General features: G+C 52.1%; 5 protein-coding genes and 1 non-coding gene across 6 annotated transcripts; 4 read left to right on the forward strand and 2 right to left on the reverse strand.

Annotated features, from left to right (window-relative positions):
* Positions 1-1,767: 1,767 nt before the first annotated feature.
* On the forward strand, positions 1,768-3,741 carry COL26b_010909 (uncharacterized protein; the record flags this gene model as incomplete). The annotated part of the gene is made up of 3 exons (XM_053183594.1): positions 1,768-1,894; positions 1,947-2,003; positions 2,051-3,741. The coding sequence occupies 3 exons, from the start codon at positions 1,768-1,770 to the stop codon at positions 3,739-3,741; spliced, it is 1,875 nt and encodes a 624-aa protein (XP_053032459.1).
* Positions 3,742-4,996: 1,255 nt separating this feature from the next.
* Positions 4,997-5,408, forward strand: COL26b_010910 (uncharacterized protein; the record flags this gene model as incomplete). Its single annotated transcript, XM_053183595.1, has 1 exon — positions 4,997-5,408. A coding segment is annotated over one exon (412 nt), but the record flags the coding sequence as incomplete, so codon positions are not given.
* Positions 5,409-14,243: 8,835 nt separating this feature from the next.
* COL26b_010911 (uncharacterized protein) lies at positions 14,244-16,043 on the forward strand (the record flags this gene model as incomplete). Its single annotated transcript, XM_053183596.1, has 1 exon — positions 14,244-16,043. The coding sequence occupies one exon, from the start codon at positions 14,244-14,246 to the stop codon at positions 16,041-16,043; it is 1,800 nt and encodes a 599-aa protein (XP_053032461.1).
* Positions 16,044-16,981: 938 nt separating this feature from the next.
* On the reverse strand, positions 16,982-17,373 carry COL26b_010912 (uncharacterized protein; the record flags this gene model as incomplete). The annotated part of the gene is made up of 2 exons (XM_053183597.1): positions 16,982-17,030; positions 17,054-17,373. 2 exons carry the CDS (start codon positions 17,371-17,373, stop codon positions 16,982-16,984), a joined length of 369 nt encoding a protein of 122 aa, XP_053032462.1.
* Positions 17,374-18,998: 1,625 nt separating this feature from the next.
* Positions 18,999-19,080, reverse strand: COL26b_010913. The gene has a single exon. It is a non-coding gene; the product is annotated as a tRNA-Ser (tRNA).
* Positions 19,081-21,830: 2,750 nt separating this feature from the next.
* Positions 21,831-22,679, forward strand: COL26b_010914 (uncharacterized protein; the record flags this gene model as incomplete). The annotated part of the gene is made up of 2 exons (XM_053183598.1): positions 21,831-22,461; positions 22,552-22,679. 2 exons carry the CDS (start codon positions 21,831-21,833, stop codon positions 22,677-22,679), a joined length of 759 nt encoding a protein of 252 aa, XP_053032463.1.
* Between the last annotated feature and the right edge of the window lie 892 nt (positions 22,680-23,571).

The raw sequence follows: 23,571 nt of genomic DNA on the forward strand, positions 1-23,571 counted from the left end.
TGGATCAGGTTTGCCTGGTTTTGGAACTGGCACCACAGGGAGAACTCTTTAACTATATAGTTATGAAGCAGAAACTGACTGAAGCGGAAACACGGTGCCTTTTTCTTCAGCTGTTTTCTGCTCTAGACTACATCGTAAGTACATCTCTAACCTCTTTACTCACTCCACACATACTAAATAAGGATACTGCCAGCAAAATGAAGGATGGGTTCATCGAGACATTAAACCTGAAAACATTCTGATGCAAAGTGCGGATATTATCCAGCTTTCGGATTTCGGCCTGGCTGTGAATCTTTCAAGTCGGCCGGACCAGACGGATAACGTCCTTTGCGGAACGCCAAGCTGTAAGATCGTTCATATGCTCCCACTCGTTGAGAGCCCTATCAATAACTGACTGGTTCCCTGAAGATGTTGCCCCAGAGATACTTGCGGAAAGTCGTGATAGACGATACAGCTACCCTGTCGACGTTTGGTCTGCTGGGGTGATCCTTTACATTTGCCTGTGCGGGTTCCCCCCTTTTTCAGATGAGCTCTACAGCACGGACTTTCCATATACCCTATCGCAACAAATCAAATCGGCGCGCTTTGACTACCCGTCGCCCTATTGGGACCCGATAGGAGACCCAGCACTTGAACTTATCGACTCGATGCTGGTCGTTGATCCAGGGCATAGATTTACAGTGGAGCAGTGTTTGAGTCATCCCTGGATGCAGGTGCCAGAAGGCGAAGAAAGTACTACCTAGTAATGATGAAAGCTCGGAGGGTAGCAAGCAAGCTCCATCCCCCTCTGGGGAACAGGATGAAAGCTTCAGTTTCGAGAAAACTTTTGAAGAAGATATCGAGAAAGCTTTTTTAGAAGATAACGAGCAATCTCAAGAGGATGAAGGTTCGGAGGATAGCGAGCAAGCTCAAAAGGATGAAAGTCAGCCAGAAAGGCCGACAGAAAGCACTCAAGCGATCCCATAGATGTTCGGGAATTTCTGCTAAATTTGTCACTGCAACATATCCAAAGGCGACTCTCTATTATCACGACAGTTCAGGCTGCAATGACGGAGATCTTGACGTGTGCGCGGAATGTTTCCATGCTGGCCGTCGTTGCTCACGGACATCACATTGTACACGTACCTGTCTCAGAGGTACGATAGGGTGGTGTTTACGGAGTTAGATGGGGAGAATGGAGGCACCGTCCCGACAAGAAGCTTGTAGAATCCCCGGACGCTATGCTTATTGATATTCACTTTCCAGGATTTTCTTGCTGCGTGTCTATCTGTAACGAAGCTCTTGTCAGCCCCTCTTTTTCGTGACCAGAAACGCCGTGTCCTAGTGGCAACGAAATAAAGCATCTTGGGCAGTGACCCGAATGCCCACCCAGTGTAGTAAAACATCCGGCCATATCTCCACATTACCTCATGACGAACAAAGCGTGGGGACTTTTAGACCGATTGTTGAGGTAGCAGGGCGACCCTCGTCACGTTGAAGGGTCGGCGGCTCAGGCTGTTCTGGTGATAGGCCTGCGCCGCCTGGATGCAGATCCCGCCAAGCTTTATGATAATCTCAAGGTGCTTATGGTCGATACGCTAGCAGAGATCCCGACAATTGGAGGCTTTGGCAACATGACGGATTAGGCAGGCGTAAGGTCCTGAGCTTAGCGACAAGGTGAAGGTGGGGTTGACAGTCCATCAGAACATGTTTAGATAACGGCTGTGGTACCCCATCGTCACTTTCGGTGTACGCATCTGTTAAGAGCTACTTTGTCATTTATTCACAATGCCACGAACTTTGATCTGTCTATGGGGACTCTTAGCCGTTGCTCAGGCTTTCCCCGCTTCTTACCAATCCGCCATCGTCAAGCGCGACGGCAAGGACCTACTGCCCGAGTATGACTTCATCGTTGGTAAGCCCCTCTTCTCACTGCCGCTTGCAAGACCTGAGCTAACATTCTTCAGTCGGTGGAGGAACGGCCGGCTTGACCGTGGCTGACCGCCTCTCAGAGGACCCCACGAGTACGTCTTCAAGCCAATGTCTGTCGACGTAACCCTGACCGAACCAGAAACCGTGCTGGTAATCGAATATGGACGTATTGCCGTGGATGACTCCTTCATGCCGCCGTTCAACACCCCCGCCGCTGAGTTTCTCTACAACCTGACCAGCGTGCCACAACCAAGCGCCAACAACCGCGTCTTCCCCGTTCCCAATGGCGCTGTGGTCGGTGGCGGTTCTGCTGTCAATGGTCAAATTTTCTTCCGTGGGAGCAAAGAAGATCACGACAACTGGTCTCTGCTGGGTAACCCAGGATGGGACTGGGAAAGCGTCTTCCCATACTACAAGAAGAGTCACTCTTTCAATCCCCCTCCTCAAGATATCCAGGATGAATATGGCATGACATTTGACCTATTGGCCTATGGCAACACAACACCCATCTACATGAGCATGCCGGGATACCAGTACCCGGGACAGAAATACGAATGGAAGGCGTGGTCTGAGCGCGATGGCATCGTGGTGCAGAGGGAGCACGGTAATGGTAACGCCTACGGCTTGATCTGGATTCCCTCTTCATACGACCCCAGCAGGGCCTACAACCGCAGCTTCAGTGGTCTCGGGCATTACCAATACGTCCAGCCTCGTCAGAACTACCACCTGCTGCCTCTCCACCGTGGTCTCAAGGTCAACTTTGAAAAGCAGGATCTGACCCAGAAGGCTGTCAGCGTTCAAGTCAAGCCTCGTTTCGGCGACGATGCCACCTTCGACGTCAAGGCCAAGAGGGAGATTATTCTCTCTGCCTCAGCGACCCGCACGCCGATCATCCTCCAGCTCTCTGGTATTGGCCCAAAGAAGGTCGTAGAGGAGGCCGGTATCAAGTCTCTGATCGATCTTCCTGGTGTCGGATGGAACTTGCAGGACCACTCCCACACTTTCAGTTTGTACAACTTCACTAAGGATGTGTGGCCGACGCCGACGACCATCCATACCAACGCGACTTTCCGCGCCGAAGCACTCGCCGAGTACAAGGCTTACAACACTGGACCTTTTACCTCGCCAACCATTTCTAGTGGCCTTTTGCTCCCTGCCCGCAGCTTCACTGGCAGCCACTTTGCCAATCTCAGCCTTCAACTCGGGCTCCAGGCCGCACACAAATACCATTTGCCAGATGGTCTTGACCCTACCCTGATTGCCGGTTACATTCTCCAGCATAAGGTTCTCCTAAAGTCTTTCCTCTCGGACAAGTCCGCCATCTTCGAGCATCCTTTCCAGGGCTCTCCTCGTGGAACCTCCATCCTCCTCAAGCCCGTCTCCCGTGGTTCCGTCACCATTAACCCCCAGGACCCTTTTGGGGACCCAGTCTTTGACTACCGCCTGTTGTCCAACCCTATCGACCTCGAGATCCACGTTCGCATGCAGCAGTACATTCGTCACCACTTCGCCACGTCCGAGACTCTTTCCGCCCTCGGCCCTGTCGAGCTCGTCCCGGGCAAGGACCGCGCGTCTGACGCCGAGGTGAAGAAGTGGCTGGTGGATGAGGAGAACCTGAACGCTTCCAACGGGCACAGCTGCGGTACCGCCTCAATGATGCCCCGTCACCTCGGTGGTGTTGTCGACTCCAACCTTAAGGTCTACGGCACCAGTCACCTCAGCATCGCTGACACCAGCATCATTCCCCTGCTGGTTGGGGCTCACACTCAAAGCACTGCGTACATGATTGGCGAGAAGGCTGCTGATCTCATCAAGTCCAGACACGGATAGAGGCATGGGTCTCAAAATATGTTAGTGCATAACTGCATGGCTAAGCAAAGATTAAAGAAGGTCAAAGCACAGGTCTGCCAGTGTCTAGATACGTTATGTCCATGAGAGGTATTCCGGGCAAATTGGCCCCTTAAGCCTCTAATGACGCAGTTGCAAATAGATCCGGTACACTACATTGTTTGAGATATTCCTTCAGCAAAACATATTCAGTGTACTCGTATCTATAAACTTACATGAAACCTATCGGCTATTGGATATTGATGAAATCCTTCGGACATTTTTAATCATGTTATATGGTCCTTGCAGCCCTGTGCTTTCTAACCCTTAGGGTGTGTCAATTGACCGATAGGGTAGCTGCCAAGCCATTCGGGCATCAGCAGAGGGAGCCGACATGTACGGTGTAAGCAGGTCTGCCTAACGCCACTCAATCCAACGAATCACTTGAGTGGACTATGCACCAATCGCTGGCTTTTCGTTTCATCAAAATGCCCAAGGCATATTCGGCCCCCGGCTGCGCAATTCCTACAGCTCACTGATCGCATTCGGATCGCCATTTCAGTCCTCCTTCTGAACTCAAGGAAATCTGACGATGCCCCAAACTCAAACGACTCCAATTACCAGGGTACTAAATGTGAATGGTTCAAGATTCCCGACAAGCTTCACTATTTTGACCAATCAATCATCAAGATGGCGTCGCAAACGCCTCCAGCATCCTGGACGTGCCACTCCTGCGGGGAAGCCGGCAGCTCATCTCCAGACAGGTCTGCTATAATACCCAAGATACGATGCGGCCTCAGCTAACTACTAGTTTCTGGGGTTTCCAGGCAGTGCGACATTGCGGCGGAAGCTTTCTCTGGGGCTATGGCGTATCTTCAAGATAAATTCAAAGGGAAACCGAAGGCTGTTGAGTGGCTCAACCTTGCGAAGTCGACGACTCTCGGGAGCTTACTAGACACTGCCAGGAGTGCTGAGATGAATCATAATGAGAAGTCCCGCAGCAAAGGCCACCTTATGAAGGGTATGAGGGGGTTGTCAACGAGAATTGTGTTCTATGGCCAAATTTTTGATACACTGTCACAACACCACCCTGAATATTTGGCCTTGGTCTGGGGCACAATGAAATTTATCCTCATGGTACGCATTCCATGAAATTGAACGGAATCCTTTTATCAGAAATATCCCCATACTGACATATCTTTGGCTTCAGGGCTTCATATCCTATGGCACATTTGTGGAACGGTTCTCGCAATCGCTCATGTCTGTTGCGGACATACTCCCTATTGCCGAGGGCAATGCTGGTCTATACCGAACAGAACAGATGAAGGGCGCCATCACACAGCTCTACGTTCAGGTGATCATGTTCCTGCGGGAAGCAACCGAATGGTACCTAGCTGGTACAACTCAGAGAATTCTGGAGTCGGTATTGACGCCGTACGATATCAAGTTTCGGGGCATTGAAGCTGAAATGAAGCGTTGCGCTCAACTCATCAACGATATTGCAAGCATGGAGAGCAATACCGAACTTCGGGCAATCAAGACGATTGTCAAGAGTGAAAGCGACCAGTCTCAGACCAGGTTCAAAAGGCACATGGAGATTCAGAGCTTGCTGGAAGATGGGCAAAGACTGCAATCTGCAATGCTCGAAAGCTTGTGCTATGACGTCAAGGGTGAGACAAGCCTTTCTGATCATGTCTATCAATCGTTGATCAACCCATTCATTGACAGACTTAGGCATTCAAACTCTTTTGGGAGAGATGCAAGGTGATTTCAACAGCATCAAACTTGACATGCATGGATTGAAAGCTTTTGCACATGACGCTCATTTTCAAGATCTATTGCAAGTTATGGAGCCGAACATAGTCCCCGAGGATTCTCTTTCGATTCATAAACGAATAATCATCAAACGAGCATCGCCTTGGCGAAATCAAGGCGCAGACATTCCACAAATCTTGGGCATTATCAAGAAGTGGATGACAGCTTCAGGATTCTCCTCGATTGTGCTTAGGGCACAGCCAGGAGCTTCCGATCGAGTAAGAGAGATTGCTACCGAACTGATCAACAATCTGCAACGCCGCCAAATGCCTGTGATTTGGTACCTGTCGGCAACGGATAACGACGGTCTTCGTTCAGCTTGTGCACGTGGCGTCTTCCGCTGCCTCTTGTTTCAGTGTTTAAAAATGGCTCCGACTTTGGTGGCCTCCGACCTCTCAAACTTCAGCATAGCGAAGCTCAAAGGACAGCATTCTGATGAAGAATATTTGAGTCTTCTTTGTCGTCTGATACGGCGTATGCCGCCGTGCTTTATGGTCATTGAAGCAGAAGATGTTTTCAGAAATCCGGATGGATCTCAGAATCTATTCAATGCGTTACGAAGGTTTGGCAAGTTTCTGGATGAAGAAACAGTGGCAACGAAGCTCCTGATTGTTTGGCATGCAAGAAGTGGGAATGTCTTTGATGTTAGGCAGCTCTCGACACAGATCGTCAACATTCGACAAGAGGTGATTGTTAAAAGAAAGAGGCGAGCTAATCTTCAACCCATCTTTCCAAGAGGGTTTGTATGACACTTTCCATAGCATTAGTACATAGGTTGACCAAACCCAACCCTACTATCGACTGATTTTAAAGGGAAAGCTGCTTTCTCGTTTTCCTGTGCAATGACTCTTTATTCGTGATATGGCTTGCCAATCATTCGCATCGTTTGTTTGGCCGACATGTCTACTGCGTGTCGTACCATTGTGACCAACCCAGTAATATTCCCCAAGGTCATACGTCATCCGCATCAGACAATCCAATCAAACTGCATTTCAGCTTCCAAATTCTGCCTTGCAAATCCAAGCTACGCTCATGCAGGCTTATCCAACGAATTACGAGCATCCGCGGGCCTAGCCCTCACGTTGGCTTGGCTGTGCAGAATCAGGGCGGGGGCTTCTACGTATCTATAAGCCCATTACCCCTCTTTCAACAAACATCCCATCAGAATCAGTAGTGAACCAGGATTTCACACCAATCGCACCGAAGTCAACGAACTAAATTCCTCCGCTCGCCTAGGCCTTTACGTGATCTTTCAGCGGATTCGCATGTCCTAAAAATCAAAAGGGAATTCTTCTGGGACTACTCAACTTTCAAACAGACCCCACACACCAGCACTTTCCATTATCATGGGCGAACCTTCCATGGCAGGGCAGACAGTCGTTGTTGTACACCAAGTGGAATGTGCCCGTAAGGCAGCTGGCCACCGTGGCCATGCGTCCAAAAACATCTATCTCGACCATCCTCGTCTTTGGAATGGGGATAGTCGTGCCAGCATCCTACGCGGAAAGCAAGGAATCGAAGACATCAATGATCACCAGTTCTCAAAGGACGGTATTCCTTTGTCACGTTCGGATATCACGGTTGTCGTGCGGACTTACCACTGCGAATCATACCACAAAATCCATTCGAAGGCTTTCAAAACAAAACCTGCGCCCTTCCGGGATCCTGAGATTCCTTACGATATGCGACCTTATTTCGATGTTCTAGACGAAGATGGCAAACTTTCGATTCATTCAAATGAGGTCATTCATATCTCATCGAATCTTCGAATCTCAATGGCGAGTTTGGTGGCTAGTGATCCGGAAACGTTTTCTGATTGGGAATCACATATGACACCTCCTTACATTCATGTCTACCACACTCGTCAAAGGATTCGAGATATTGCATCTCAGACATCGAACGAGACTCATAGGACGCATCTACTTGGCTTCCTGGCGTATGTCGAGTCTTCATTCGCCAAGGAATATCAGGAAGCCGACAACCTATTTGCTCGTGGACGTGTCACCAGGAAACACTTCGCAAAACTTTTTGGCCCTAACGAGGTTGTCGTGACGTTTGAAGACGGGGAGCCTGTGGGACTTCTCTCGCAAAAAATGTGTCCAGTCTAAGAATCCGCCTTTCCAACTTGAATGCTCAGGTTGGGCATACGATGGAAAGTTCAAGAGGCAAGAAAGAAAGGTGGAAGTGAAGTGGCCATTGGATGATAATGGGCCCCTGGACATTAGTGAATTGGATGTCTACCCTTTACGGCTCCATGGCGATTCCAGTCTAGAAAGTCTGTTACAGGACCGCGGGAGAACATTCTGGTCTTGTCGAAGAAGGAATTTTATTGCATGTGACTCTCCCACTGGTACCTACCAGATGAAAGTGGTAAGCTCTCGTGGACATTTGTCTTCATCTTGAAAAGCACGATTGTTGACTGATGCTGAAACTTTAGTCCAATCCACGGTATATGATCGACATGGAAACATACCGGCAACTCCACGACGAAGAAGAAGACAAGTCGGACACTCGACATGTTTTGGAAGAGGGATTGATGGACAATGACGAGCCTCCAGGAGGGCCATTTGTAATGCTGCTGCCCACGACCATGGTTGGCTTCGGTATGCACGACAAGAAGTGGCGTAAGTATACTTATCTATCACGGAAGCAGCCTGCTCATCATGTATCAAATAATAGGCAATATTCGTGTCAGAAATATCCAGCCTATTCGGTGGAATCAAAGGGCATTTCAACAGCTATTTCTTGACTCACTTAAGAAGGATCTGGTTGAAGCAATGGTTACGAGTCATATCGCATCCAATAAGTCTACAGATGTTATCGAGGGCAAAGGCAACGGCCTCATAATCCTGCTTCATGGTGGCCCGGGAACTGGTAAAACCCTGACGGCAGAAAGCGTGGCAGAATTAGCAAAGAAGCCATTGTATCGCGTGACTTGCGGGGATATCGGTACTGACCCAGAGAGTGTTGAAAAATACCTGGAGTCTGCATTTTACATTGCAACCATTTGGGAAGCAGGTAAGTGTCATGCGAAACTCTTCTTGTGCACCCATAGATAAGAGCTGATGCATTCAGTTCTGTTGCTTGACGAAAGCGATGTGTTCCTTGAGCAGCGTCAAAAGACCGATTTGGAAAGAAATGCATTGGTTTCCGTCTTCCTTCGTGCCTTGGAGTACTATGAAGGAATCATGATCCTCACTTCGAACAGAGGTAAGCGAAAATTTCAAATGGTCGTTTCCATCGACCACAACGCTGACTTTCCCTCCCCCCTAAAAGTTGGGACGTTCGATGATGCATTCAGATCTCGAATGCAGCTTGCGCTGTACTATCCACCATTAGACGAAAAGGGTAGGATGACAATTTGGACCAATTTCATCTACCTTCTCGAGGAAGAACAGAAAGAGCTAGATCAAGCTACCTCCAACGAGAAAGATATGGTCGACATCCAGGACTTGCGTAGGATGGCCCCTGTGCTAGCGAAAGAAAATTTCAACGGCAGACAGATTCGAAACGTCATCACAACCGCACGCCAGCTTGCCAGATTCACTGGCCGTAGGATGGAATCTAAGCATGTCCAGAGGACTATGGCGGTGGCCAAAGAATTTGAGGACTACGTTGACAAGGCTCGAGATGACCCAAATATTCTAGAATCCTCTCTATAGTGTGACGGAAGTATCTGTCCAGGCCTGCGAGAGTCACATGACGTTAATCGAGGTTCAGGCCTACTTCCTACTTAACCACCTATGTTTCTGTATTTCCACTTAGTCGAGACTGAAACTGAGTTATTTATGTGTTTATGTTCAACGGTTTTATTGAAGCTTTCTTGGCCATCTCTTCACCATTATTAATTTGCAGTTGATTCCTAGTCGTGTGAAGCCTCCTTAGATGTTGTCGTCTATACCGAAGTGTTGCTTTCGCACTGACGGAGCTCCTCTCATCAGTACGAAGGCAGCTTTGGGCTGTTTCTGATGTAATTATTGCCGCTCTCAACGGTTTGCCGGTATCGCAACTTGGGTTATATAGCAAGATTCACATCTCCAATGTTGACATGAAGGGCACGCGCTGTCGGTTGTTGCATTCAATGGACCTGTTTCGCAGTTGGACTATTAACATTGTCAGAACAAGGCTCTTAGTCTCATTCCTAGTCATTCGGGAAGACTGACGCAATTCCAAACCCAAGTGTAAGTTACCGCAGGCTTTGAACGTCGACGGCGTCCACTCGCACCTGCGGTTGCTTCCGTGCTGCTCGATGTGTCTCCAGTGGCCTTTTCTGGTTGATTTCGGCTCGACGAAGCCGGCTGTGCCTCAATCCTGGCTGATGATGAAAGTAGCGACTTTTGCTGCGGTCTGCCCATTAGAGCATACAATCTGCCACTCGAAACCGCTGACGTCTTGGTGCAATCTTGTGATATTGTGTGATGAGGAGTCCCGATCGACACTTTGGTCTTTTTGGTTGGCTTCGCATGCATGTTTGCAGACCGAAAGACGACTGCAAGTTGGGTCTTCTTGTGAATCAACCTTACGGGGAAGTAGCGCGTGCAGTGCGGCCACGTAAAGTGAAGTAGGATCAAAGGTCGGTGCAGCAGATACCTTGGCCACTGTCCCTCTCGATGTGGCTACGGGGGCGGAGTAATTTGTGCCCAATCTGAGGGTAGGGCTTCTGTGATAGGTGGGCTGGTATCAGCCCAAGGCATTTCAGCTTATCACGTGTTGGCGATGGCGTTCGTAAGACGCGAGACATCATCTGTTCCATTGCCTGCTGCATAGCAACCTATATTTTTCTAGGCTACCCTACTCTGACCTTCACTTGCTGTAACGGGCAATCTGCGCATCTGAAAATATTGCAGTTCGGGCAGCCTGGTGTCGAATTCGCACTCATCCCACTATCGCCGCACTGGCACTGTTCTCATCTTAGTATTGGAAGTGGAACGGCGTTTCTGCAATTGTCGACTTACACATGTCCACGCCCATTGATATTCGTATTTTTTCCCATGCCCTTTCCCCCTGTCTTCGCTGCGTTTTGCGTCGGAAACAGAGGATGCCTCCGAGAGTGAGTCTGTTCCACCTCCTCCCTCATTCAAATGCGTGTTAGAAGAAGATGACCCTCCTGTTCCAGCGCTCCTCTTTCCCAGCAACAAGGTCTTGTTGCCAAGACAGCGTCCGCCGACGGCGCATAATTTTGCCTTGCTTTGAGAGCGCTTGGTGCAGTCTTGTGAAATCGTTAATGGTGGCTTGGCGATGGTTGCCTTGCTCCTGGACCCGAAAGCCCCAAGCATGTCTGAGGTACACCAACGAAATCAAAACGGTCCGACGATTGGAGCTTTCTTGGGAAAAAAAAAGGGTATTCGCATCTTAGTGTACACTTATGATATGTTTCGTGGCTTGTCCATCTGTGAATCGCGTGTCGTTGGGGGGGGGCGCGCTTAAGAGCAAGACGTCGTGGCTGGCGGCATTATCATCACGAAAAAGGGGGGAAATGAAAGAAGTCATTTTCTCATGCCGCCTCATTGTGGTGGCTGAGCTTGGTAGCAAGCTGTTTTGTCACCTGATTGATATCCTCCTGCATCTCCTACTGGACATAAATACTTCGCCCCGTGGAAACTGCTGGTCCAATTAAAGGGTACGGTTACCCCCCATCAAGTCGCTACATCCAGCATCTTGTGTCGTGTTTACTTGCTGCCTCCCCAAGTCGCCTGCTTGTTCGATATTCTTCACGTCCTTCACCTGATAATTAGAAAGTAGGCTCTTGAGTTTGTAGTTACGACGCAGCCCCCCCGCAAAAAGACTACGGCAAAATTCACCCCATACGCGAGCACAATTCTGGAAACACTATATGGGCACTTTGACCTGTGCCCTCTACCAATTAAGGAAAACAGTACAGAAACCCTATACGTTCCTGCTGGCAGGCAAACCCTCTGAACATCTCAGGAGGCGCGGAGTTAGGAGGTCTGTCGCTCTAAGCAGGTAAAAATCACAGTGAACGGCCAGAGGCCAAAGTAGGCTCTTTGTGGCACTCCGAGGGAGAGACACAGCTGTCGATCGTACATCGAATGAGTTAAATCGGCAGTCATGACAAGAAACAGGACCTCGATTTACTAAACATTATGGGGTATTGGTCGCGAACTCGGACGGTACCGGGGCGTAGACTGAGGCTAGATAAGCTAGTTGATACTATCTTGTAATGTCGATTCTACATGTCAACTGCCTTACCTTCAATTGGGATGACCTATTTGTCGAGCGTGCTCGTTATCGTCGTTGCAAACGTTCCTTTGATCGAAGTCAACCCATAGATCCACAGGCTTTAAGCATCCAGAAAATATAGCCGCGCAGACGCCGGAAATTGAGAAGTTCTCAAGTGAGAGAAAGCTCTGATCGTGAGGGTGTTGGGAATACTGATCTTGGCCTGTGAATTGTGGAACCTGGCAATATGTGTCAACGGATGAAGATATTGGGCCCAGACCCCAGGAGAATGCCCGGAATACGTTAACTGCATCAGTATTGTTACTCTAGACTAATTCAGAAGTTATTCCATCACCTGGCCTGGGAGATGAGGCTTCATCTGGTGAAGTTGGCGATAGGGCTCACATTATGTCAGCATAAATGGATCAATAAGGGTCGGATCGCGGAAGCCCCTGTCGCTGCCGCGACTGGGGTCTCGCATGGAGGTTCCAGAAGGAGTGAAAATAACTCGGGACGATATCACAGCTTATCGGTGGACATCCGACACGGGTGACACGGGGGAAGGTTGGTCGCGATGCGCTAATCTTGGAGCAAGATTTGGAGGTGCAGACGGGGGGCTTCTTGGCAGGCATTGGACGACGCCTCGGGGGGTTCTTCGGGTGTCTCATAATTGACAACGGGGATCGCTTGCTGACAGGTCGAGGTGGCGGAACCTTGCGACGGACGTTGGGATGACTGGGCGATGACATGTAGAGTTCACCACGGCCGTTGAGGAGATGCGGAGGGGGAGCGAATACGCAGCAGCAATACGAGGAGAGAGAGAGCATCATCAATAGTGAAAAAGAGGGCAGCCAATCCGGTGAGGTTGAATGCAGATGAGCAGTCATACAACCTGGAAAATTAGGTGCACGGCGTCCGGTCTCCGGGCGGAATGCGAGAGGAAGGAGCAAAAAGTCAGCAATGGGGACTGTTGGCTCCTTCATCCCGCCACTGGTCGCATTGTCTCAGGCGGAAGGGGCGTCGGTGACGTAGCGACCGGAGGTGCTCCTGGGAAAGTGCGTGGAACGGGCTTGCAGCTGGCGGGGACGGATTAGGTAATTGCCTTTTGCTAGCCAGTGCCGGTCTCACCTTCCCGCCTGAATCTCTGTCTCTGGCGCAGAAACAGTGGGAAGGAAGGAAGGGGGGCCGAAAGCGAAAGGAAGGCGGTGACCACTTTCCCATTTGGTAAGAGGCACAGTTCCACAATGTCACCGTCACCGGCCGTCCACGACTGTCTGACTGCAGTGCGCCTGCCAAATCAAAGGCGAAAAGAAAAAAGGAAAGAACGAGACACAGCAGTTGGCAGGAACCCCTCTCCGGTTGACGGGTCGCTGCTTCCTGCTTCCCCTCCAAAATGCCCGCTCGTCCCCTGCCATTTTTCCAGAAATCCTGCCCATGACCCTTTTTTTCCACATGCACCGGATCCACTCCTCGTCCTGGTCTTTCCGATTCCCGACTGCTGTCTCCTGTTCCTGTTCCCGCAGCCTGCAACGTCGTCGTCGGCTCATGGAAGGCCCCGGACAATTTGCATCGTCGCCTCGCTAGTTCTTCGCCCGACGAATCATCGCGACCGGAACAGAAGTGAAGGCTCCAGCCCGTCTGCCACCGAATTCCTGCATCGAACATCGAACATTCGATACCCACGGTTACGGCGCTGCGTAGACAAGACCTGCTTGTTCCCAGTCACCGACAGCGACACTGCACAGTACACTACTGCATAGTATCCGCACACCGACAATAACACCCACCTTTTGAGCCCTGACCGTGACAGTGAGACAGGCGACAGCGACTCACCTTGCTTCAGAGTCGGTGGCTGCATGCACCGCGACCCGACGGTGGAATTAAGGAATTCGCACCCCCGTCATGGTGATGCCACATGTCGCTACGGATCCATGTCTTTTCTCCCTCCCATCGCCTGAACGAGTCCCCCGACGCGCTGATCTGAGCTGAGACCAACCCAGCCCAGCCGCGACCGTACGACGTATTTGGCACTCTGACAATTGCTACGCTACTGGACCGCCATCTGCAACTGCTGCCCTGCACACATACCCAACGCTACCCTGCTTGTCTGCTGCAAACCAACCACAAACACCACACCACCAACGACCGACGCAACAACGCCTCCCAGACCGACAGACACTGCGATTATTCCTGCGCATTCACCTTGCAATAAGGCTTCATTGATACTCGACCGTGACCCGTTCGCCGACCGCCTTCACCGACTCTTTTTTTTCCGGTTCTTCGTTCTCCCGATCGTACCCGAAGCCCTAGATCTCGCCTCTCGATAACCCGCCTTCAATCTTCAACTCGCCGACAGAAGGCAAATTTACCACCAAACCTCATTCGAAAGCGCCCGCTGCACGACGACAGTCATATCTGCCGTCGACGTTCCGAGCCGACCTTTCAAACACGCCGCCGAAACGGCCAGCCTTCGTCACCTTCTTGCCCGACTGTCGCTCCAGCATGCTGCCATGGACCCTCCCGACCCCCTGCCGCTCCGTATAACGAGGAGCGCCTCGTCGTCCTCCTCCCTCCATTTCAAGCCACGCGACCGTAAACTTCACCTTTTGGTCGCCGCCACCGGCCCCCGCGACATATCATGGGCTCAAGCCCTCGTCGTGCGGCTCTCCAAGAGCTCCGCTATCGAGATGCGCGCCATCGTCGACGATACCGTCCCCCGATTGAGCCAGACCGTCATTACCATGCAGAACCGATCCATGTGTCCTCCCCTGCCTCCAGTGCGCGCCGCCGACACCGACGCCGACGATATAGAGTTTTACCGCCAGCAAGCCTTCGAACTGGTAGAGTGGGCCGATCTCATGGTTTTGGCCCCGATCGACGCGGATAACATTTCCAAGATGATGGCGGGCATTGCCGATACGTTCCTCCTCGAGGTACTGAGGGGGTGGGATGCTGCCAAGAAGATCCTCCTGGTGCCCGGCATGAGCACACATATGTGGGAGAACCCCGTCACAAAACGGCAGCTCAACAAGATCAACAGCAAGTGGACTTGGATCCGCGCCATGACCCCGATTCTGTGGCACTACGACGGATCACCGAAGAACCCGAAGCGGATTGTCAACTGGAATGGATTCAACGATGTGTTGGGCATCATCAAGAACCAGGCCGACCTCCTTGGCCTCGGGCGGGACGTCGACGTTGTCACTCACCTTGGGTACCTGGCGACTGGGGATCCGCGGGTCTACTCTAATTTGCCTCCCGAAATTTGGACCATCATTCTGGACTATGCTGGCGATTGGGAACTCGCGCAGGCCCTGGGAATCTTTACGAACCTACCAATGCCGCATCCTTGGACATTGCAGCCGAAAGATTCGCGAGATCCGATCAAGGTCTACGAGCACGAGCTAGAATGGCTTGTCCTCACCTGCGACACGACCGCCATCTGCAAGAAGCTCCTCCAATCGCCCCCTACACTGCACGACTTGCCCGCCCTTGTGGTCGGGCTTCTAATCAAGTTTTCACTCATCGACGTGCTCAAATGGATGGAGGCCAACCGGCCCGATCTCTTCAAGCACGCTTTCGATGGCAAAGTTCTCCCGACCAAGGCTTCGGCGTATTATGGTCGCCCCGATGTCTTGGATTATTGGAAGGAGAGCAAATATTTCAGGGGCAAGCACCAACAGTCGTACGACGCCGAGGCTGTCGACGGTGCTTCCAAAATGGGGTTTATTCAAGTACTCGACTGGTGGTGGCGGCATTCCGGTTTGCCTCTGCGTTTCACCGAGGCCGCCTTGGAGCAAGCCAGCGGAAAGGGACATCTGCTGGTCCTTGAATGGTGGAGGGATGCTGCGGCGCAGGATGAAAGGATCGTCCTGCGTCCCGGCAAAGCTCTGCTGTGGGCTGCTCAGCATGGCCAGGTTGATGTTATTAAATGGTGGATGGCTTCTGGCATTCCCATCGCCCACGGTGACGGTGTAGCTAAGATTGCCTCGCGGTGGGGCCAGGTCGGCGTCCTCGAGCTTTGGCGCAAGCTCAAGGGAGACGACAAACTCACATTCGACGGCGAGGTGCTCGTCCAGCCGACGATTCACCAGCACATCGGCGTGCTGGAGTGGTGGCGCAAGTTTGCCTACGGCGAACTGGACGGCATGGAAGGAAGGAAACAACGCGTCGAATACCGAACGTGCGATATCGAGGAAGCTTTGGAGGACAGCATCGGCGACCAGGAGCCGGTGCGTAAATGGTGGGCCAGCAACGGGCTCAATCTCGGACTCCGCAATGTTGAATGGATGCGGGCCAGGTGTTTGTAGGACTATTCTCTGTTTTCGGGACACATTCACAGGCGCAGGCGGCATTGTTTTTGGTAGCACTGACACGGCGCCCTTGCATTGAAACCGGCACACAAAAAAGTTTGGCGTTCCGGACCTAAGGCTGGATATCTGGCGTTGGCAGCATGCGTGATGAACGTGAGGGTATTACATTCTTATTATAGATTGATTGGTCTTTGGTCGAATCATGACATCTCGTTACACATGTCCCCAGAAGTGAAGTCCTTTCCTACCATTCTCAGATGACCAACGGCGCAGCAGCCAACAGACCAGCAACCAAGATGGCGCCGTTGACACCCATCGCAGCCGCACCGGCCGTACTGCCACCCGCGGTTGTTGCTGCCGTCGGCGCAGCATTCGTAAGTGTCGCCCTGGTGCTGGTGCTGGTGCTGGCGCCGCTGGCAATAAGCCGCGTGGAGGTGGTGCTCGTATCATCGTCACCACTGCCCAACACCGTAGTACTCGGGGTATCGTCAAAGGTAGTCGTAGCAGACCGAAGCCGCGTCGTCGCAATCAACCTCGTCGAAGTAGTACTATCATCCCCTCCACCACCTCCTGGGCCATTGCACTTCTTGTTACCCGCGCAGGTCTGCCCCGAGAAGCAGTAATACGTATTGCAGCACGTCTGGCCGGAGGGCATACATCCCGCTCCGCACGCCGTCTGTCCCGCCGCACACTGGCTACCACCTCCTCCACCGCCACCGCCTCCTCCAGATCCTTTATTGCACTTCTTATCACCGGCGCAAGTCTCCCCGGCATCGCAGAAGTAGGTGCTACAACACACCTGTCCCGTCGGCATGCATCCCGTCCCGCACGCCGTCTGCCCGCTCGCACACTGCCCCCCACCACCACCCCCTCCACTCCCTTTCGAACAGAACCCGTCAGCGGTACAAGTCTCCCCGGCATCACAATACCCGCCATCAGAACAGCACACCGTGCCGGAGGGGATACAGAAGCCGTTGCAGAGGACTTTACCGGAGGAACACCCGGACGGTGCGCCGGAGCAGGTCTTGCCGATGGGGCAGCAGCCGCCGGAGACGCAGACCTTGGTGGCCTCGCAGTAGCCGCCGCTGCCGGTGTTGCAGCAGGTGCCGAGGGTGGGGATGCATTTGCCGTCGCAGGGTTTGTAGCCGATGTCGCAGGTGGAGGCGACGGCGCCGAGGGAGATGGCGGAGGAGCCGAGCCCGCCGGGGAGGAGGAAGGGGTTGGACGCGGAGGAGGAGGAGGAGGATTGGGAGCCGAGGTAGGGGGAGGAGGAGTCGGCGAGGGCGAGGGCGAGGCCCGTTGATAGGAGGAGGGAGTTGAGCAGCATGATGGTGGTGGTGTTGGTGAGGAGGCATTGGGAGGTGAGTTATGGGGAAGGGCGGGAGGTATATATATCTGATGGTGAAAGAGAGCCAAGTATCGGACTTACAACGATGTTGAACAGGAAGCTTTGACAAGAATGATACCCCTGGGCCCCTTGCTTGGGAAATCAGCCTACATGGGCTGGGGGAGGTTGACGGGAGATTTCTGTGTGACCCCGGACGACGCTAGGAGACGCCATGAGGCGCGTTGATAGACGAGCTGGCTTCCTTTCGCGTTCGCGGGCGCGGTGGTAGGCGAGGAGTCAGGCTGCTGGAGGTGACGGGTGGGCTGAGAGTCAAGAGACGCAGGGTTGTTTGCCACATTGTAGCTTGTTTTCACGAGGTTTGTTTGACATGATGCGGTGTTGCCTTCTTTGACTGAGGTGGTCTGTCGGAGGAGCAGTCTCTGTGAGTATGACTGCGGCATGGGATACCCATTCAATGTCCGCTGTGAATGTAAGCACCGCATATCTCGACGTTTCTTTCCTACTTTCAGTCCTAATCAGACATCACGGCACTTCTTCAAGGCAGAAAAATCCAAAGCTGAAGCCTAGAAAGCCCCGCCAAGAAATAACAAGCAGTCCACCCCAGCAACAGACCTCAGCTCACTCAACTCGTTACAAGCGGGCTGTTCCTCCCTTCTACCAAGCCGGGCGATTTAAGCGACTGACAGCCTTCATTTCGTTATGCTTATCCTGGCCCGGACGAACCTTAGCCCCGAATGCTTATTTTGCATTCGTTTTCACGCAGGTGGTGAAGAGAAGCGGTTTTTTGGAGAGGGGAAGTGATGGACGCCCCTAACGGCGACGGCGCGTGCGGCTGAAGGTCGCGGACGAATTGGACGGCGGGAAAGAGATGAGAGGCGCTCGTTAGCGGCGTTTGATGGGCGATTGGACCCTTGTCAACATCGCGGGGTGAGGGGAGCATTGCGGCTGAGCTGGTGTTTATTCGGTGATTAGACGAGGTTAGCTGGGGACAAGAGTTAAGCTTGATTTGACGAGAAAATGATCGACGGGATGTGTGGTGAGGGTTTATCGAGACGACGGGGGGAGGGTATGTGTTGGCACGGCTGGGAGTGGGAGTTGGTAAGGCGGGATTGAGTCATGCCGTCCAGATTAAATTTTGATAGACGGTGACGGGTGACTGGGCGTTTTCGTGGTGGTGTAAGGCTGATTTTGTGTTGTGGGATAGGGCGTGCTGTGTGAGATCTCCAGAGTGGATGGGAGACACGAGGAAGGTTGCTTGCGCAGGGGTTGAGATGGGCGTGATGCCTTACACAGTGGCGTCTTCGAGTTGAGTCGCTCAAATTTGAGGTCAGAGCAGGAAGAGCCGTGTCTTTGCAGTCTGCGATGCGAGGTATTCCGGGGAAGCACGAGGCAGGGGCCGGTGTAAGACGGCGTCCCACTTTTCACTCCGGCCGGCTCCCAATTGCGAGCCCTCTCAGCAGCGCGCCGTTGCGGTGTCTCAACCCGGCCCCACAACACAAATTTTCCAAAAGCAGAATCTGGCATGTCTTTTCAGAGAGGGAAAAATCATGAAACAGAACAAAAACAAACACAACGCCTCGAGACGGAAAGAGCAAAAGGTAAATCGACGTTGGCCTGATTCGAACAGACGCTCCCGAAGGAACAAGATTTCTAGTCTTGCGCATTAGACCACTCTGCCACAACGCCTCAATCTAATGAGCCCGCTTTCAGGCGGGGATGTTGAGGATGGCGGTGTGCTAGATTATGTTCTGTGAGTCTGGACCCTCTAAGATGCGGAGCCCGTTTCTAGCGCCGACAAACGGAACAACAGACATCTGCTGTTGCATTGAATTTATCAAACCTGCTTGCTGCATATTCCATTGCCTCAGAAACCGTACTTCATCAAGGTTTTGCTGTTTGGGTAGATACTGATGATAGGACGACATGCATAACAACCCTCTTAGAGGTAGGTAGTGGTAAGCCCGAATAGGACAACTCATTCATAAATAATGCGGAATTGGGTTAACCGTAAAGCGGTGAGTAGCATTTGTTCATCGATACATTAAACAAGAGGAATAGTGGAATATCTTCTTTCATGACGAACGAACTAAGTTATTCCCTTGGCTTCAACAACCACAGGGAGACCTGAGCAGTTGCTCGTGGATGTAAGAAGGGTGGTTAATGGTTGACTCTGCTTAAGGAGGCGCTGCTTCTCCCTCGTCATCACTCTAGTTGAAACTGGCAAGTTCTGGGGTGTCGTCTCTGCAGACGGAAGGCTCTTATCCGTTCTGCGTATAGTCATCGCCAAAGGAAGCGGTACCAGCCCCATATGATCTTTGGCAATCCCCTCAGCGTGGCATGTCCCATGGAAATATTACGCGAAATCTACCTAGACACACCGGTCGTCTGAGAATCGTGAACCCAAGCTTCTGTTCACATATGAATACTAATCGCCTGATATCCACGACTGTGAAGCTGTACTAGTTCTATCTGGGTGTCACTCTCTCTATTCTAATTTGTTTTTAGGTGCGGGCAACGATACCTAAAGTAGTCTCAACCTGGTCGAGGGCGCATACAATGTGTGAGAAATTGTAGCAGATGGCACACCATCGTTCTGACCTTTGATGAAACCATTTCACGTGAAGGGACAGATCACCGATTTCCAGCAGAACCCGCTCCTTCAATCTGCCAGAGTCGTTTTCCCATGGTCTTGCGTTAGGTTGTCTTTGAACATGCCTCCTCCAACATGCAAAGAGGCCTCACCGTATTATCAATCACACACGTAGGTCACGCTCCACAAACATCGCTACCAGCATGCCTCACAACCGAATACAACCCCCAAATTGCTTGGCCAGACCAAAGACACCTAGTAACGAATCCGAAATACCCGAGTCGTCCGCGCCAAGATCGACAGAACGTCCAATCCCAGAGACGACAGGCAAGAACAGTCGATTGGTGGTCCTCTCACCCCTGAGCTGATCAGACGAACGGGGCAACCCCAGCCTGCGCGAGGGGAACTCCAGCCGACAGGGCACCTAACCACGAACCCCCTGTTCCTCCCAACAGCGCTGGCAGCACCCAACGACAGCGGTTGAGATGACATGAGACGGGACCCCATTGGACAGCCTTAATCGTCGCGACCCTCATTTCAAACGCGGCTGCTTTTATTTTTATCTTTATTCTTATTCCTGTCGGGCGCCCTTTTCAATCCCGTTCCATCCCCGAAGATGGCCGGTCGGTCTCTGGCGGAACGCTATTCTTAGGCCCGGAGATCTTTGAATAGTTTATTCCCCCGCTGGCGGGGCATTGGTGGAACTTTACCGAGTTTCTGCGACCTGAAGGGGTAAGAGGGCACGCGAGCACGCTGCCGCTCATTGAACGCAGGGCTGCCTCCGTGATGCATTGTCGATGAAAGTGGAAAATATGCCATATGATGGACGGTTGATGTTCTCAAGTTGCATCTTCCGTTGCCAAGACTCAATGTCAAAAACTCACAAGTCGACGCGATCCCGAAAGCTTGGCGCAACTGTTGGACTCCAAGCCTCCAAGCCTGGGCAGTTCCAGTCGACGTCTTTGGCGATCTTGGCGGGGGCTTCACGTGGAAATCTTAGAATGGGGGCCATAACTCTCTCAATTATGATGCAACTCAAGAAACCCTAGCCTTCACAAGTTGTAGCATCTCTTGCCGACGCGGGTGGAAGTTCTCTTGAAACCCCACCTAGTGTCAATTACCCGCGGAGTCTCACAACTCAACCTCGGAAGCACTGCAGCTCTGAAGAGGACCACAACGAATAGCCTGCATCCGCATTTCCAACAGATAATCTGATCCATCGTCTTCCGCCTCGTATTGAAGCTATTCGCGATTTTTCACGTCATGAAACAGCAAGGGGTTCAGTGCCGACCCCGTCCAATTGGCTGCGCACCGCCGTTGATGCGCGACCAGCCCCCACCCCAGGCAATTCGAAACGACTCAGCTGTCAGATACCTTGACATGAAGTGTGTCGCCAAAACCTGCCGCACCACCTTCTCTCTTTGGTCCGTTTATTAATAGCAGCCGAGAAAATCCCCCGGATTTCCTCGCCAAAGTTAGCCAACTTCCCACCGAACGGGGGCCGGTTGCAGTTTTCATTATCTGATGGCTGTTTGGGTAGATGCTAATCTAAGCCCAAACATGGCCTCACCAAGCCGGTCTTTGGGCAGGAATGAGACGAAGCTGTCACATCGCGATGGCTTCTTGGCAAAAATTGAGATGAGGGGTAGATAGACCTTATAGACTTTGAGTTGATAAATAGTGATGGAGATCTCGCGGTCTTTGGTTTCGTGTAGAGTCTCCAGCCCTCCAGCGCCTTCGTTCTCGCATCGTTAGATTCGTTTCGTTCCAGCGCGGGCCGCCGAGTCTTCAATTGTAATCACTCAATTCTAGACAAAGGCTCTATCACATATCCACTCAGCTCAACATGGCATCCCAAACACTCCCCCTCCGATCCCGACTCCTCTCTTCAAAACTCTTCATCTTCGCCCTCTTCTTCTTCTCCATCGTCACAATCACATTGGCAGGCGACGATGCCACTTCAACCCCCGCTCAACAGAGCGCTCCGTTCGTGGACCAGGCCACCGGCCTGAACATGGAGCGCTTCTTCGGCGCCCGAACATCGTTCGCCTTCGCCATGGCCCTCCCGGAGCAGAACCGGAGCGCCGGAGCCGGGTCCTTCATCGGGCAACTCTCCTTCCCTCTCGTCAACGGCGCCGGGTGGGGCGCCATGGGCTTGACCGGTGAGATGGAGGGCAACTTCATCCTGGCTGCATGGCCGGATGGTGCCGGGGGCGTGATGGCCTCGTTCCGACAGGCAACCGACGAAGATAACCCGCCCGAAGTCAAGGGCAACTTTGCCGTTCGACCCGTTGCCGAAGGCGTCTCCGTCAACGCCACATCTCTCACGTACACCTTCCTCTGCGAAAACTGCCTCGATACAACATTGGGACTGGGACCAGAGGCCACGAATGCGAACGCGGTCATGGGATGGGCGCTGTCTGAGAAGGCAGTGAGGAACCCGAGCGATCCCGGGGCGAATCTCGGATTTCACGAGCGTGGGTTTGGACCGTTTACCGCGAGGTTGGGGAATGCAAGGACGGCGCAGTTTGCGGCGGTAGCTGCGACTGCTGGGCAGCCGGTAGCAGGCTCGGCCAAGGCGGTGGCTGCAACGCCAAATGCTTTCAAGGATGGTGGCGATGACGACGATGATGATAAGAAGAAAGGTGGTAGTGGTGGTGGTGGAAAGAAGGATGATGACGATGATGATGACTGAAAGTCCAGAACTTGTAGATTCAACAGACAAGCCAATATCATGATACCTCCAGGTGTAGCGGTACCTTATCGCAAGTGACGTTAAAGCAAACAAACCCCGCGCCTAAAGCACGGAAATATCTATCGTTGATGGTCTCTTCGCGCCTACATCTGACCTCTCTATATGTTTGATAGGCCTAGTCGCATGACTGCAGGACGCCCTTTGCCCTATGCAATAAGGACGCATCGGCGTAGAATGTCGCACACACACACACACTGATTGCCACTAGAGATAGTGGAATATCTGATTCATTTAAAGGGAGCAAGATTGTTCAATGTAGTGAGCAGGCGCAAGGGTTTTGAGAAACCTAGGTAGACGGTTAGGCGATGTGGCAGCCATCATGCTACTATGGACCAACTGAGAATTCGTCTCGGGCAGCATGCAAGGCTCGGACAGACGAAATTGGCTTTCGTAAGACAGAGCAGCGCTAATACTCAATATTTCAACTAAAAGGGCAGGCCGAGATCAGATCGCACATCTTTTTCACATTAAGATCATGATTTGGGAGAAGGCTGGCCAATGAACGACCCAGAAATGGACAAAATGTGACGCATCAGTCAGTGAGATCCGGAGCCTGCTGTAATGTGCCCCTCTTGGCAGTTCTGGGCGTGTTATTCGTCATGTCATTACCAAAAGGGCTGCATGGATTGGTAGTGACTGAGAGGAGAGGGTCCGCGTTCGTCTCTTGCACGTCCATAGCCTGATGTTCTTTATCTAAGAGACTGCCGCAACCCAGCTGGTTGACATTCAATTATGTTTTGACCTCCGTCACCTTTTTCACTTGCAGCCATGTCCATGCATGGCTCTTCCAATTCAGGAGGCCATTCTGAGAGCAACAGCCCCCCTAGAATCG

This window comes from Colletotrichum chrysophilum (genome assembly GCF_026319265.1).
Source record: "Colletotrichum chrysophilum strain AFK26 chromosome Unknown scaffold_124, whole genome shotgun sequence".
Lineage (NCBI taxonomy): Eukaryota > Fungi > Ascomycota > Sordariomycetes > Glomerellales > Glomerellaceae > Colletotrichum > Colletotrichum chrysophilum.